This window comes from Siphateles boraxobius, unplaced genomic scaffold (assembly GCF_051911475.1).
Source record: "Siphateles boraxobius isolate OS27281-9 unplaced genomic scaffold, OSU_SipBor_1 26, whole genome shotgun sequence".
NCBI lineage: Eukaryota > Metazoa > Chordata > Actinopteri > Cypriniformes > Leuciscidae > Siphateles > Siphateles boraxobius.
The window spans coordinates 14930016-14947592 of NW_027508876.1; the positions used below are offsets into that span (position 1 = coordinate 14930016).

The window sequence follows — 17577 nt, forward strand, 5'->3', positions numbered from 1 at the left end:
CGCCCCCACGACACACACAAACACACACAACCAATGCCTCATCATTCATTAGCACCCTTAAAATGCTTTAATAATCTGTTCTAACTAATCTGATCATTTTCTCTCTGTGACTGTAGATTTCCAGTCGTGTCTGATCTGCGTAGCGCGGAGAGTTCCCATGAAAGAGAGACCCATGCTCCCCACGCACGAAAGCTTCACCACCCGCCAAGACCTCCAAGGTAACCATGCCAACGCCGCCCTCTCTCCCCGCTTACACTTTTCAAAGGGTGTTCACATCACAGTTAACGCTCATCTCAATGCACAGTCCCTTGCTTAAAACAACAGATACTGACTTTAACCTAGAGGAACTGTTTAATGACATCAATCTGCCAGCGCCCAGTCTTACAGTGGAAACCTTTGAAAGGTTTTCTCATGCCTTTTTTTAAAAGGTGACCCAAGAAATACATATATTATATTATATTATATTATATTATATTATATTATATTATATTATATTATATTATATTATATTATATTATATTATATTATATCATATCATATTATATTATATTATATCATATTATATTATACTATATTATATTATATTATATTAATTGTTATACTATTTTTATTTAGTTATTAATATGAGAATGAGTCTTGCTTCTGTGTGTGTGTGTTTTATTTGTACTTGCATTATACAAATTAATTATACATTATTAATTATATATAAATAAATATTATTAATAGTATTATATAGTTAATATTATTAATGGTAATATTATTATTTATTTATTCATGCATACAACTGTGCATGCAACTGAACGACCGGTGACCACCTCAATGTTTCATTGTATGGAAAAAAATTGTATCAATAAAATAAAAAAACATAATTTACAAAAAAATATATATATTTATGCTTTTTTTTTTCTTTTCGATACCACTTAAAATCTTCAAATATTCATGAGGTGTATGTGCCATTCTGTTAATTCATAAACAATACACAATGCAACTACATATCTGTCAGAGTTCCGAATTTGAGTATTTTAGTCATACTTTATGCATCTGGACAGTGAGATCGCACAATGGAAAAAATCAAGAGTTTTTACTGTCACACCAACCACACCTGTTGTCAAATTCTGATGTGGCTAGTTATTGGAAACTCCCAGTTTCAGAGAGATTACAAAGCTGAGATATGTCTGTCATACATTGTCATGTGTTTTTGTTGTTGTTTTGGGTTTTTTTTGGTCACAGACAGTTCTTACAAAATAACATTCAATATTTTATATTCCCCAAACATGATGCTTAGGGGTTTATTCTACATCCATAACCCTAAGTATTACACGTCTGCAATTAATTCAGCTCGAACCACTCAACATATTGTCAATACATGCATTTAGTTTGCTTTGCAGATCAGCCTCAGCTGTACTTAAACATTCTTTACATTCTTTAAGAAATTTAAGCTTGAAAACAGACAAATTCAAACTTTTTGCTGTACTGTGTGTTTGTAGGTAAGATCACCTCCCTAGACACCAGTCTGTTACGAGCGTCTATGAAGCCAGGCTGGGAAGACTTGGTGCGAAGATGCATTCAGCGATTTCACCTCCAGAACGACGGAGATATGTCATTCGCCAAGCGACATCAGCAAGAAGGTACTGATCACTTAATTAACTGACTCAACACTTAGCCATGTCATGGTAAGAAATGTTGTCTTTGTGAATGTAGCTATGGAGTGCATTAGTGCCTGCACATATTTTCAGCTGCGTTGGTTCCAGAAGTATTTTTTCTAATATTTTTTTCCCATAGGGATTACATTTATTTATTTATTTATTTATTTTAAGCATTACAAGCCATGAACAACACCAACCATTTACGAGGTGAATCATAACATTGCAAATTTGATGCAAAAAAAGTATTTGAAAATCGACAAAAAGACAACGGTACAAGACTGTGTAGTGAGGTGAAAAACTACAATCCCATGAGGCACTGTGAATGAGATAAATATATCTATATAAAGAATATATTATAAATGTGTTGCAAAATATGCATGTATATATACAAATGTTAAAGTGTTTTGAAAGCGTAAAGATCGACTCGATTACATAATTTGCAGTGCTTCATGGGCGGAGCTAACAAGCTCTTTTGTTATGATTTGCTAATGTGACTGATTGGTGACATTTTCTGTGCAGCTTCATGGGAAATGTAGTTTTGCCACCACAAATTCTGCTGTTAGGTATTACTTTAAAATTAAGTTGAAATAATGTGAACTGATGGCTTCAACAAAAGCGTATACCATAGATTAACAACCTCAGATTTCAAATTTTCGCTTGACTGACGCGACCTGCCATAACTAACGTTACACCGTGTCCTAACCAGACGCGATGCGATAAGATTCCAGCGAAAAATAATTTGTCTGTAACTAGACGCGACGCGACTGCGAGATGCGTCAAAATCAATCAAAACCCACAGCCAATCAGAACAGTGTGTGGGCAGAGTCTCACGGCAAGTGCACAGCACCAGAGAGTAATCTAGACAGCACTCACTAGAAAATGGAAAAGTAGGCTACATAATCAAACTCAAAAATATTACACCATTTAAACATTATTAAAAATACATAGGCTACTGAGTAACTAAAACAATCTTTGTCAAAGAATACACTTGTTTGTTCACAGTTTGAACGTTCTTGTTTCCATATGTTTAATTTCAAGATCTGAGGTGAATTATCCATTGTTGCTTTTACAGCTATAAAGCTGGGAGCACTAGTTGAAATTTAAAGTCACATTGCATGCTTTTAACATTAAATAAAGCACATAAACAGTACCTGAGATTATCATTGCCACACTTTGTGTTTGTTGTTCCAGCGCGATGTCGCAGAAAAATAGAAACCGTTTCTAAAATTGAATCGTCACGTGTCGCCATCGCGGCTGGTTAGGACAAATACTCTGATTAGATACCTTTAATCGCGTGTAATTAGGACACGGTGTTGCGCTTGATATTTGGCCAATAACTCTTACACACTTCTTGTGTGATGAATTACTATAATGAGAGTGCAAATACAGAGAAATTTTAATAGTCTTTTTTTAACCTAGTTAGAAAAATGCAATATTTAATTCAAGGATAAATGCATAAATATAAAGATCAATCGTAAATACTGTCATAAGGATATATACAGTAGTTTTCATACTGCAGCAACCAAAATCAGGAGAACAGTAGTTTGGTTGTGGTGTGTGAACGCTGTGTATAAAACATAGATTAGTAACTCTGGCAATGTTACAGAAATTATATGGGTTTATGTGTGATAGTTACTATTATTTTGTTGGAGGAAATGGTTAAACGCAGATGTGACCTTATTAAACTTTTTGAGTACAATTTAGATGTTGTTTGTTTTAGTCTTCCTCAATATTCATTTACCTTTTGTATGTCTCAAAATGAATGTTTTGATGTTCCAATCATGTGTTTTGTTTTGCAGTGATAAGGCATGGGCAGGCGTTCAGTCCCATCTACCGGTTTTCCCTGTCCGACGGGACCATCGTCTCAGCTCACACCAAGAGCAAACTGGTTCGCTCACCTGCTACCAACGAGCCACAGCTCTACATGTCCCTGCACATCTTACAGAGGTACCCACTACCCAGCCACACAGATCGCTATGTGTGCCTGCACTTCGATTGTTTTGTCTCTGTTTATGTCTGAATCTGTGTTTTTAATTTAATCGCAATGGTGCGTTTTATGAACATGACTATCTATTTGTCTTTTTTTTTTACCCTCTTCTCACTGTTTCCTGCTTGATTCGTCTCCATCTGTGAGCAGTCAGTTGAAACACACGTTTTCTAGTTCTGACAAGCCCAGTTAATGACCATAAACTCAAATCTCATTGTCATGTGAGAACATCGAAGCATGTTTTCCCAGAGGCTGACGTTGGTCTCTAAACATTCCATCAGAACCAAGAATAACACGAGTCCCTCAACTCCCACAGCTACACATTGACTAACAAGTGTTTTCACCCTTGATAATTCCTCAGAATTTGATTGCTGATTTAGTTAAATATGGAGTAATTGAATACAAACAACTCCCAAGTTTATAGGGACAGTTCACCCAAAAATTATAATTCTGTGATTTACTCACCTTTTAAGTCGTTCCAAACCTTTGACTTTATTTCTTCTGTGGAACATAAAGAAAGTATACGTAGGAAGCTTTCAAGCTTTAAAAATGGTGGTAAGAATCAATATACGACTTACTATATTACTATAAGTCGGTCACACTTTTAGTTTAGGGTCCAATTTCCACTATTAACTATGACTTTTCCCTTAATAAACTCCTAATTAGTGCATATTAATATTTAGTAAGTTAGTTGTTATGTTTAGGTGTTGGGTAGGATTAAGGGATGTAGAATATGGTCATGCAGAATAAGGTTAATTAATATGTGCTTTATTAGTACTAATAAACAGCCAATATCCTAGTAATAGGCATGCTAATGAGCAACTAGTTAATAGTGAGAATTGGAACCTAAACTGAAGTGTGACCTCTAAATCTTTTGAAGCTGTACAGTAGGTTTGTGTGAGGAACAGACCAAAATGTAAGTATTGATTCATGTATGATTCATTCTTTGGAGTTGAATCTTTTCATTGAATTATTGGTCCAGTCCAGTTCACAAACCGATTCGGTCACATCAGTTAATAGATGATTAGAGGGGAATATTATCAGTGAATAACTACTAGATTTTCACACACAAAGCCATTAGACGACTTCAGAAACTTATAACACAACTCACAATTTGTATGGGCCGCTTTTTTTATGCTTAATGTCCTTTTTGAACCTTGTAAGCTTTAGTCCCAATTCATTGTAAATACGTGCACAAAAGAAAGTCTTACAAGTTTAGAACAACATAAAGGTGTCAATTACATGCTAGTAAATTTCTTTTTCCTTGAGCATCATTGGGTAAAAGTCAAAGATTGCAGTTTCACATAGAATCAAATAATTTGGAGTGTATGGATTAGTAAAGCTTGGATCCACAGCAGGCAGTTGTGAACACAGTTTCATATGTTAGCTGCAGAGTTTTTATCTCTTTCACAGCGTGTGAGGGAGAAACACTGGTTTGCTTTCGGAGACAATAGCAGCAGTGTTAGGCCGGGGTGTCGAGCACAGATAAACATTAAACCCAGAGTGAGCTCACAGCGGGGGGCAGGGGGGTGCTGTCTTAAAGCACAGCATCTTTCGCACAATAACACACAGTATAGCCTGACCATTGATTCATCCTGCACGCCTCGAACAAAAGCATCTCTATGCATTTATCAGCTCTGAGTGAGTTTTAGGTATGTAGCTTGCTAAAAGCTTTATACCCAGAGGTGATTTCTACATTAAAGGGGGATGCGACAGCACAGCCGCCCGTTTTCTCGGTCCCGTGGCTTGTTTTGAGGGATGAGCAGTGCTGTTTTTCTTTGATAGCAATTCGTTCCCCTCTTTTAACCTTCTCTGCTGAAATATACTTTAGTTAATTAAGCCATTCCTGAAATCCCACTTAAGCTCTTTTCTCGGATTCCTTGTTCGAGCACTAGAAGAATCGCTTCCTGTCTGCAAGATTAATTTAACAAATGACTGCACTGGATTTATGTCATGAAATAGTTTCAATAGAATTTACTTGAAAATCAATATTAATTCCTTGGATCACAATTAAAACACCATTGTCAACAGCACGTGCCAACCTGGTCACACTGGAATGCCCTGCCTGAAGTAAACGGGCATTGTTTTCTGATTTGGTTTTTATTCCTTTTTTCACTTTTTTTCCTTCTCTCCTTTTATGTGTCTCTTTATTTTTATAATAATTAAATATGTAATAAAGTCACCACAATGATGGCAAGAGATTTGTGTGTGCGTGCCTGCGTGCGTTTATTCAAATGTCTAACCTTCAGTAGTGTTCATTTAATGTAATTTTATAGTTTATTAATTCTTTGAATTTGCTTTTATTTTATATTGTTTGTATGTTTTAATTGTAATTCAAGAATTAGTTGTTTTATATTTCTGTTTAGCTTTTATTTTTATTTTTATTCTAGTAACTTGTTTTATTTCAGTTAGTTGCAAAGTCAACATTTCTTCAGTTTGTTTTTTCATTTAATGTTTTATTACAGCTTTTAAATTACTGAAATCTATTTTTAATAGTTTTAGTTTTCATTAAAAATAAAAACCTTCATAAGGTTCCTTAGGAAGTATTACCAATTATGAATTTTATAGCCACGTTTCCACCGCAGGAACTTTCCTCAGGAACTAGGGACTTTGGGGTGGTACTCAGTGTGTTTCCACTGAAGGAACCAGGGTCTGAATGAAGCTCTGGGTAAAAATTTTGATTGGTTGACTCCACACAGCATTTTATTCCAACCACCATTTTTAAAATCTGTTGCGGTGCGTGCAGTAACAGTTAATTGCTATTCGAATCAACAATGGAGTTTCAAAAATACGACCGATGGACCGACGACGAGGTTCAGGCTTTATTAAGCTTAAATTCAGAGGATGAAATCCAGCGAGAACCGTAAAGAAGTGCGCAGTCCTACGTCACCGTCTAATTTGCGTAATCTTCACGGTACTTTAGACCGCGATGGAAACACAAAAGAAAAGTTCCTGGGACAAATTGTTCCGGGTAATTTCGGTGGCTTATGCTCGTAATGCATCAAGTTTGTAATCATTAGGTTCATCGTATCTACAAAACTAAGTTTGTGCTATGTGTGTGTTCCAGCATAAACTGAACTTTATTCTTTAGATAATCTATTGGCGACTATAATATTGTGTATTTTTTTCTGTTTTAGGGAGCAGCCCGTCTGTGGCATGACCCCCGATCTCGGAAATGCTCAGGCTATGGGCAAGCCCATGAACCCCATGAGCTCTCCCAATCCAGCTGGTTCCTCCGGCGCCCCCCAGGGGCAGGATGCCACCGTCAGCAGCAACACATCCACTTTCCCCTCCCCTGGTGGCCAGAAGGAGCCTGGCGCCATCGGCCCTGTACAGGGCCACCGTTTCGGCTGCCCAGGGACCATGAGCCATTCGGCAACCATGCAGGCGGCCACCCCTCAGGGCAGTGGCTTTCCACTGAAGTTGAGCAGCCCGTCTCAGGGCAGTCCGGGCATGCTGTCTCCATGCCATCGAGCAAGTCCCGGAGTGGCAGGGTCTCCACGCTTGCCCCCGCCTCAGTTCTCCCCGGCAGGCAACCTCCATTCACCTGCGAGCATGTGCACTAGCAGTACAGGTGGCAATGGGGGAGCAGGCGGTAATCATGGTTACACAAGCAGTTCCCTTAATGCCCTACAGGCGCTTAGCGAGTGCCACGGCGTGAGCCACGGCCAATCGTTGGGCTCGCCCGACAGGAAGTTGGGCTCGCCAGCTGCGATGGGCATGAATCTTCACCTGCTGAATAAAATGGGAGCCTCAGAGTCATTCGGAGAGCAGAACCAATCGGAGCAGGGCAACAGCGGGCAGGACGATGGCATCGAACAGCAAAGAGACGAAAAGGGCCAGTTTAATAACCCGGACGCCAGTGACCCGCAGAACCGGCTACGTGACAACAAAGGACATACTAAACTCCTGCAGCTCCTCACCACTAAAACTGAGCCTATCGAGTCCACCTCACCCCCACCAATGGCTGGTGGAGAGCCCGGGTGTAAAGACCCCGCCGGCGGCTCAGGAAATGGCGGCATGGGCTCTCAAAACGGAGCCGGGACACATGCTACCTCCCTGAAGGAGAAACATAAGATCCTTCATAGACTTCTCCAGAACAGCTCATCGCCCGTCGACCTGGCCAAACTCACGGCCGAGGCCACGGGGAAGGAGCTGTGTCAAGATTCTGCAGGTGGGACGGCCGGTGTGGCTGATTTAGTCATTAAACAAGAGCCCATCAGCCCCAAGAAGAAGGACAATGCCCTGCTGCGCTACCTACTGGATAAAGATGATAACACACTCAAGGATAAAGGACCTGGGGAGATAAAGGTGGAGGGCGGTAAGATGCAGGGAATTAAGACAGAGAAAACCGATGGTGGCTATGTGGACCAGGTAAGTGATATCACTAACTTTAAAGGAATATTTAATTTATGTTAATGTCTATATTACCACAGAAAATCATTTTGACCCATGCTTGATTGGCATTTTATTTTATTTTATGATTTTATTTTATTTTTAGCAGAGGTCTGGTCCTGTCAGATTAGAGACCAGATGCAACTTTTTTTTATTATTATTATTGTTAATATTATTATTGTCATTGTTTATATATATATATATATATATATATATATATATATAAACAATGACAATAATAATATATGATATATATTATATGAAACTTCATTGTGAAATGCCATTTTTTATTACAATATCTAGTTTATACTGTATATGCTATGTATATTTAAGTAAGACAAATCATCTAGTGTTTTTTTTTTTGGAAGTTGCTTACAATATCCACTAGCCTCAAAAAGACGATTAGAGTCATAATGCAATAGTGCATAACTGTAAATGCATTATTTGTTTAAATGCACAAGTTATAATTATTTTCTGTGGTAACTGACAGCATGCTGTCAATAGAGTTTAACAGAACAGAAAGTACTGAGAGTTTATATATGCAAAACCACCATCTGAATCACTTCTGCTGGTTTTGAATTAGAATTTTGATGGATTGTAATGGAGCATCGCCTTGGCGAATGTAGGAAAGATTCATCATTAGTGGGAGTGTGGGTAATGGTTGTTTTGGTTAGATATAAAAGGTATTGCATGTCGGAAAGGTCATCAGCCAGCGTGGTGAACTTGCACGCAAATGTAACCAATATGCCAGCATATTCAACGCTCTTATCACCTTCTTTTCTGTATTGTAAGGGTCTATGCATCCTTTCTCACTCTCTGTATCTCGTTTTGTATTCCTCTCTATTTGGGCGTGAAAGTAGAGCAAACAACAGATTTATAAACTGGCCAATGAAGCCCCAGATCGAGGCAGTATGGTAACAGCAGGGATATAAATGACTCAGCCAGCTGGAGAGAGAGAAAGAGAGCGAGAGAGAGAGAGAGAGAGAGAGAGAGAGAGAGAGAGAGAAAGAGAAAGTGAGAGCTCTGTCACAGGAAGTCGATTCTGTGGGAAACTGGCAGGACTTTCTCAGAAGCAGCTCTGTGACATTTGAAAAAAAGGCATCTCAGTGGTGCTCAGTGCATCTCATCTGGCACAGCGGTTGGCACATGCCCTACAGAGCTGGCACCAGGCACCAATCAGGCCTGGCACAGCGGCGATAAAGTTTGAGGAGCGTCTGGGACCAAACAACAGAATAGAGAGATTATCCTGTATGTGTGTGTTCGTGTTCATGGGGCCTCCCGGGCCTCTTTTAAAAGCTGTTGATTGAGCCACAAATTGAGTCATAGTTGTCAAATCAAAGCAGCAGTCTCGGGAAGCTGCCGCTGTTAGCAGAGTGATCTCAGCGCCTCTCGGTTACCAGGAAAAGACCCAGAGTTCGGCTAGAGAGGAACCCCTGACCTCACGGTCTCCACGACAGCGCCATTGAGAACATGAAGTACAGTGATTTACAGAGCAGGGAGGCCACAGCAGGACAGGAAGAGTGATGGAGGAGATGCTCGAGCACGGACGCGCAGAAAGAAACGGAAGACTAAAGGAAAGAACTGAATTAGTGAGGATGCGGGAGAAAAGAGGATGAAATGTGGCAGGAGTGGGAGAAAGAGAGAATCTCTTGGGAGCTGCCTACCTAGGATAGCATTTTTAGGCATCATAGGCGTGTTATCAGCAGTATACAGCAAAATTGTTAGACACTTGATGTTTTTAAAAGAAGTCAGTAATATTGGCGCAAAATACCTGTAATAAAAATGAAAGTTGCTGCAATCTGAGAAGTCACTGTGGCTCTTTTCTCCTACATCATAACTGACTTCAATAAACGCTTTCTTGTCATCTTGCATTTTAAATGGCTGTTGTTTGGGAATGCAATCATGTAAGAGGCTTCTTGGAGGAAATTAAACCAAATCATTTTGATGACAGACGTTGACTCGGATATTCCAGAATGATCAAACCAACATTTGAGAATGAAATTGGTCCGCTGGTCAGTGCAGGTATCCAATCACATCTACTGTTGAGGCAAAGTCACAAGAGTTTTTTTTTGGTTCGTTTTTTGTGCGCATCGAGGGATTTGTTCGGTAAATGTGTTTCCATCGTAGTTTATGTGCATGTCTTGGAAACGGCTAATATTGAAAACAGTGTAATATTTTTTGGAAATCATGATATATTTTGTTGTAGATTCTTTGATGAATAGAAAGTTCAAAAGAAACGCATTCATTTGTAATGGAAATTTTTTGTAACATTTAGATGTCTTTACTGTATCCTTGTGTTACGACCCTTCTTTGGCTCTCAACCATCTAGGAATTTTAGAAGGGAAACATTAAGCCAGTTCGGACACCTGTCACCAAAGAGCACTGAATGAAATTAGAAAAACAAGAGACACGACAAAAAGTCAAAAGTACTTAATTGAAAAGTAAAGCAATAACTATGTTACATATGAACAAAGCAAAACAGAAAGAACAAAGGGGAAAACGGAATTGTGCCAAACAAAGAAAAATAACAATCAAAAAGGTACTAACTAAACCATCTTAATCTAAGCCTGAACTTAAAAAAAGAAAGATCAAAGAAAAAGTCTTCAACATCTGGGACGTCGTAACTAAACTAACTAACGAAAACCAAAATACAGAGAGTAGCACAAATCCCTAACCTAGTCAGTGTACAGTATCTAGACAAAAAATCAAACTAAGTGTGTAAATGTATGTCACGTGACAACCTTACCTATCCCCTCTCCTCCTTCCCGCTTAACTCAGCCTTGAAGAGCTGTTTAAAACTTTCAGAGCTCATAAATAAGAAGTTTTTGGGGCAATCAAAACAAAGGGCAAGATTAACATGACAGACAAAACACTTAAAAAACTAAATCAAGCAAATAGAAACAAAACACATGAGAAGGCAAAAACAACACACTTCAGAGGGGTGGTGATGGCGCAGTGGATAAGACACATGCCTTTGGTGTGAGAGACCCGGCTTCAAATCCACCGTGAGACACCAATGTGTCCCTGAGCAAGACACTTAACCCCTAATTGCTCCAGATAGGCTTGCGACCTGTAGATATAGCAATTGTAAGTCGCTTTGGATAAAAAGCGTCAGCTAAATGAATAAATGTAAATGTAATGTAACACGAAAAGTGTCTCTCTCGCGCTGGCAGTAGCATGTCCCTTAAGTAGCGCTTCCCCAGGTGTCAAGCATCAGGATCCCGCCTCACAGGGCACACGCAGTCAACTCATTACGGATGACTGACAGGCAAAACAGCCAATCAGTGACGGCCTGTTAAAGTGAAAGTAAGAGACAAAAGGAAACACAAAACACACCCAAAAACACTCTGAACGTCCCCAAAGACGTAACACCTTGCTATAAAAGTTTTAATTTCTTTTTTTAATCAAATTAGTCTGTTGTCCCGTTTCAAATGCAAACCAATAACCCAGCAACTCAAGTAAACCGCGTTTGCATGACTTTATTAAAAAATCTGGTTATTCCCCGGTAGTTTTTCAAAACCTGATCATCTGGGTATATGACTTATGTTACATGAGATGTGATGTTTAATAAATAAGCTGTATGTTGACTGTACCACTTCGACCATTCGAAATTCGACTTCGAATTTCTTGACTCTAGAAAAGAAGTTTGCGATTATACTTTATATAAACGCTCAGTCTGTCAGGGTGCACTTAAAGGGATAGTTCACCCAAAAATGAAAATTTTGTTATAATTTTCTCACCCTCGAGTTGTTCTGAATCTGTATGAGTTTCTTTCTTCTGTTGAACACAAAATAACATATTTTGAAGAATGTTGGTAACCAGACAGTTGACGTTAGCCATTGACTTCACTAGTATTTTTTTTTCCTACTATGAAAGTCAATGGCTAACGTCAACTGTCTGGTTACCAACATTCTTCAAAATATGTTCTTTTGTGTTCAACAGAAGAAAGAAACTCGCACAGATTCGGAACAACTTGAGGGTGAGTAAATGATAATAACATTTAAATTTTTTGGTGAAAACTATTCCTTTAAATCTGCAGTAAGGACACCGTTACATATCACACATGCACACATATCACACAGCCGACAGAATGCAGGTTAATGTGCGGGGAAAATCAGGCTGAGGGCCAAAAATCTAGGTGTGTCGATCATTTTATGCTTAAGTGATTTATGATCTTACTCCGATAAATGAAGACGGTTAATGCATTTACATGACCACATGCATATCAGCTCATTAAGCGTAATCGAGTAAAGGAAGTGCATGTAAACGCATTTAGAGAGGTGGATCACTAGCGTTTGCAACAGAACCAGTGACCTCTCACCACTCATCCCTCTCTCTCTCTCTCTCTCTCTCTCTCTCTCTCTCTCTTCTGTGATGAGATGAGCAGCAGGCTGGTGTGATAGAGTTACAGTTGAAACTGAAGAGAAGCAGGGATCTGTATGAAAGGTCATGATGGCAAAGAGCAAGGCTCAAGGAGTCTTCATTGACACCGTGTGTGTAGAGCGCGGCCACTCTTGAATCTTTCACCAACGGCGTTCAATGCACCCAGTTATTTTCACAGTTGGCTTGCAGTTAAAGGCTTTCAGTGGCTCTGGACAGGGCTGCTTTCAATAATGTAGTTTTTATGGCAGACGGTAGAAATGACCCAGATGCACATACCGCTGTCATCCAGGCAGCTGTAGTGCCTTCACTCAGTCTGTTCACTGATCTATCAATCCCTCTCTCTATCTCTCTCACTCACCCTATTGATCATTCAGTCTCTCTTACATCCTGCATGTCCTAGTTTGCTTCTCTTTAGCTCGGTTTTAAAACAGCTGCCTAGCCAAACAGCATTTTACAGCATCATATGTGCAGTTAGGACGCAAACATTATTCTTAAAGGTATTAGACAGCCCATTTTGGCCAGAAATGCCTCTTATGCATACTTTATGGGGAAGGCAATCCCATAATGCTTTGCTACGTGTGCTTCTATAGATGTGCTTCGTATGTGTGTTACAGTCTGATGCTCTTGCTGAGGTTCATGTGTGTCTCTGCAGCAGGAAGTGTGACTCAGGATAGGGTGTCACTCCTCTGCCTTTCCCAACCCCTCACAGAGCTCTAATCGGCACCCTTACACCATTCCTTGGTTGCACACACACACACACACGCGGTGCAGACAGCTGTCCCTACCCTGACAATGTCACTTCATTGGTGGTTCCTATGTGTGCCAATTAACCCTGTAACCCCTCTTACCCTCCCGACTAACAGCCCCTCGTCCCGTCTAACCAGCATTAGGTGTCTAGTTTCGCACTGATTTGTCTCTTTATTAACTAAGGGTTGAAGGTTGATTTTTTCCTGTAACTTTCAGGAATTATACATAATTGCCTATCAAATGTTTGGGGCCAGTAAGATTTTTTTGTATTATTTTATTTTTATTTTTTATAGAAACTAATATTTTAATTCAACAAGGACTTGTTAAATTGATCAAGAACCATTAAAAATGGTTGAAAAAAATCTGCAAAAGAAATTAATAAATTATGGCCGATCACAGAATCTCTAAATATACACTTTCCTTATACATTCATATGCAATTTAACTTAAATTTGTTATGTTAACAGTAAAAGTTCATGGACATGTCTTTTATCATCTACCCACGTCAAAAATAACCATCCCAAAGTGTAAATTATAGTGGAATATGTCAGATTGTTTTACTGTAAGTGCTCTAGTAGCTGATGAGAAACACAGGTCTCATAGATCTCCACACAGGGAGCTTTTCCACTATTGGCTCAACATCACGCTGACGTCAGCGCTCCCACTGGCGAGCAAGTGATCCGTGGAGGTGCAGCTCAGTGCGATATAAAGAATCCATGCTAATGCGCAGGCACCTTCCTGTCTGGACTGAGCAAGTGCACACAGAATAATACACAGGAGAGAGTGGAAGTAGAGATGGCTGAAACAAGCAGCCTGTGAGATGCATGGACGGTGAATAATCAGCAGCAGGTTTGATTCAAGAGGCCAACCAGGGACAGGTGGTGCTCTGCTCACACAAGTGTGTGTGTGTGCGTGTGCGCATGATATGAGAGAGGGAGAGAGATTGGAAAAAGAGCTTCCGAGCGCTACACAAGGAGAGTGACCTCATTAAGCAGTTCCTCCTCTCCGCTCACATCCTGTTTGTGCAGCGCTTTTCCTCCACGCTGAACACTGAGTCGCAAATCAATGGCAGGAGAGACCCACGGCTTCATTACGTTGCAGAGATGCGGCATGAAGGCAAACTTTCAACAGAATAATATACAGCATGTGAACTTTGACCTCTCAGCTACCCTCCATAACAACCCCTTAACATGTGCTCACATGAACTCTCATCTGCGGCCCACTGTCCTGGTGTGAGCTATATATATATATGCTGACATCTTGCAGTAGAACTGCTCTGGAATATTCTAAATGATAGATCAATCTGTATTATGCTGTCCTTTTTGTGATAGCGACGTCTCGTGTTCTGCCCCCTTGTGGTGACTAATAGATTGTAATGCATATTTATTAAAAGTTCCTGAACTGGCTTTCTCTTCCAATCTATATATTAGCCAGCATAAATGTTTATATCTCCAACTGTAGAGTGCTTGTGTACAGGAGACTTGATTTAGCATTTATTTAGTGTCATTTAGTAGGAGTTGTATGCATTTTTGTAGTCTTTTCTGATTGACGACGACAGCTCAAGATAAACAAAAGTACAGTTGTGAATCTTCAAGTCGACATTGTTTATCTGAAATGCAAAGCTGTAAGAAGGTTTCTTTATCTCAACAGGCTGAGTTGGAGTTTTTGTTGAACAAAAAAAAAGTTGCAATGCATTAGGGCAGATATTTCAAATGCAACATAGACACGGTAGCCAAGTGTGCATTTACATTTCTAAGGTAATAAATATTTTTAAAAGCTTATGAAGGAGATGAAAGGATTTGAAGTCAAATCGATGGTGTATTTAAAGTCAAGCTGTGTTCCAGATCGTGTTGAGTGTGTTTGGCTGCGTGCATTTAGAAGATCTTGCTATGATGAAGCGATCTAGGGTTTAAAGATGGTAACCGAACAATGGCAAATGGAGTAGTGTTCAGATAGCCTCCTTTAACTCAATGTGAAGTGTGTCCTAGATTCCAGCCCTGTGTGTGTGTACATGTGAGAGGGAGAGGGGTGTGTTTTAGCAGGCAGACTTCGAACTCGCCAGCGTTTCCCTACTGAGGTCTAAATCCACGAGCCTTGTGACTATGTAAAACAATGTCATTATGTATGATAAAGTGCATTGGTATGTTATATACAAGAAGATAATTGCACGTGCATCTAAAAAAAACACCAGAAACTTGACCTTGACAAGCATATTTTTATATGTAGCATCATGATTTCGGAGACTAATGGGAAATCTAAGCTTGAGAAATTCCCTTGTGTGTTTGCAGTCGAGCGAGCTGGATGATATCCTGGATGATCTACAGAACAGTCAGCCAGGATTGTTCTCGGACTCCCGGCCGGTGTCTTTGCCTGCTGCCGTGGACAAGCAGTCAATCATCAATGACATCCTTCAGATGACTGGAGAGGGAGGAGCCGGCATGGGTCCCCAGCAACAGAGAGCACTACAGGCTGTGGGCCAACAGAGTGAGTAACACACACACACAAACAGACATTCTCCTACAGTTTTCATACAGGATGGAATACAGTACTTTTCAAATCTGGACTGATTTAAAACACTAGGCATTCGACGACTTGATGAAAAATAATTGGTTTAGAAACAGTTTTCACTTAAAAATAGTCAATTTCACAATTAATTACAAACAAATGGCAAGTAACTTTGAATTTAACGTGACATTTTGAAATCGAAAGTAGTAATTTCATTTAAAAATACTCTTTTGTAATGTGAACATTGTGTCGTAAATTCAGCTCAATAACCAAATATGCTTTATATTCTTCAAATGGATGGATGGAGTCGGTGTCCATCGTACAGTACGCCATTTTCTGTGTCATCTGAAATCTGCAGACTGGCTCTGACTTTCGACTTTTCTGGACTGTAAATCAGGGCAAAAGAAGTGTAGTGCGTTCCAACCCTTAAAGTGTCCTAATTTTCCTATAATAAAGGTTCCTCAATTTGTTTTGGAGGTCTTCTGAAAAACACTTTTGCAGCATCACCTCTTTTCTCACAGTGTCTGAGATGGTTAGATAAAGGATTTGGTTTCTCTAAACCCCTCCTTTCTAAGAGCCCACTCTTCTCTGATTGGTCAGATGGCCCAGTCTGTTGTGTTTGCTCTACCGCTTACAGCGTGTGTCAGAAACAAAACGCCCATTACCAAATCTAAAATTCTGAAAATCTGGCGCTGAACTTTTAGTTTAATTTGGGACAGTTTGCACGTCGGCTTGTTGAAGAGATGCCCAGTTACTCCTCTGGTCTACGCATTGATATGAATGGTAAAAGCTGATGGTTTTACCATATCAATCCTCATCCTTAGGAAGTGCATGCAAAATGGATATGCTTTTCCAGAGCAGAAAACAGTGTCTTCTTGACATGTTGAAAACATGAACCAAACTCGTCCAGTCCTCAGCTGCAACTACAGTGTTTGAGGGCGGGTCAAAATAGATGTTGTTTACAGGCAGCCAATGAAGACCGTATGCTGCCATTATGCAAATTTGTTACTAACCTACATCGATTTGTGCAGAAAGTAGTAGAATTCCTGACGTTTCGCTTCATTCAGGTCAGAATCGGTTCTTTCTTTTGGGAGACAAAAACTATTTTTTTTGCAAACTTTGCAGATCTTTTACATTCATTAATCTTTTAATTCATTAACATAATTATTACATACTATATGAAAGGTAATATCCGAATAAAGCATAATTTGGGGCACTTTAAAAGACAAAATTAAATGTGAATTGTTTGTATACAAATAGTTGCCTTATCTCTCATATTTATGCACAATTACCCTCTTGAACTCTCATGTAAGAAGATTAGACCTTGTGTATGTTGTGTTATGTAATAGAACAACTGTATGTAACCAGCTCTGACATCATAATCTTATTCAGACTACACATGATAGTAAGTGTGAATGTGCATTTGTGCATTTACAAGGAGTTAGTCTTGTATTTATTTGCACTTGTTTACAAGGTGACAGGAGGAGGAAAATTCCTCTGTTCACAAACAGAGTCATGCTGTATTTGCAAAAATATTTAAAATAAATGAAAGTGGCAATGAAGTGAACCCAGAGCGCTTTACATTTACAAACATGTCACATTTTTTGCTAAACACCCTGAAACTATGAAAGTGTGCCCAGAAGCTGACCGAAACTGTAAGCGAGTAGAACATGAGTTTGTCTTTTGTTTCTCACCCACATGATTTCAGCTGTGCTGATATTCACTCTCACTCACTCTGTCGACTGGGACACAGCAAAGAAAGCTAATGCTACACAGTTTGTGTGTGTTGAGTCATTTACATAAGTTAACACTGGCTAGTCAACTACTTTTGGTAAAATAAGTGAAAATGGGTAGGCATTCACACAAACCATAATATGATACAATGAACATTATACATTTATCATTCACTCATTTT

At 39.4% G+C, this 17577-nt stretch overlaps 1 protein-coding gene across 7 annotated transcripts in view; it reads left to right on the forward strand.

The window, feature by feature from the left end:
• The window catches only part of ncoa2 (nuclear receptor coactivator 2), a 102001-nt gene that overhangs the window by 66767 nt on the left and 17657 nt on the right, over positions 1-17577 (forward strand). For all 7 annotated transcript variants that reach the window (XM_077244467.1, XM_077244471.1, XM_077244468.1 and 4 more), the window contains exons 8-12: positions 117-218; positions 1488-1628; positions 3446-3593; positions 6771-8007; positions 15446-15641. In XM_077244467.1, coding sequence (XP_077100582.1) covers positions 117-218; positions 1488-1628; positions 3446-3593; positions 6771-8007; positions 15446-15641 — 1824 coding nt within the window. The remainder of the gene's footprint in view (positions 1-116; positions 219-1487; positions 1629-3445; positions 3594-6770; positions 8008-15445; positions 15642-17577) is intronic.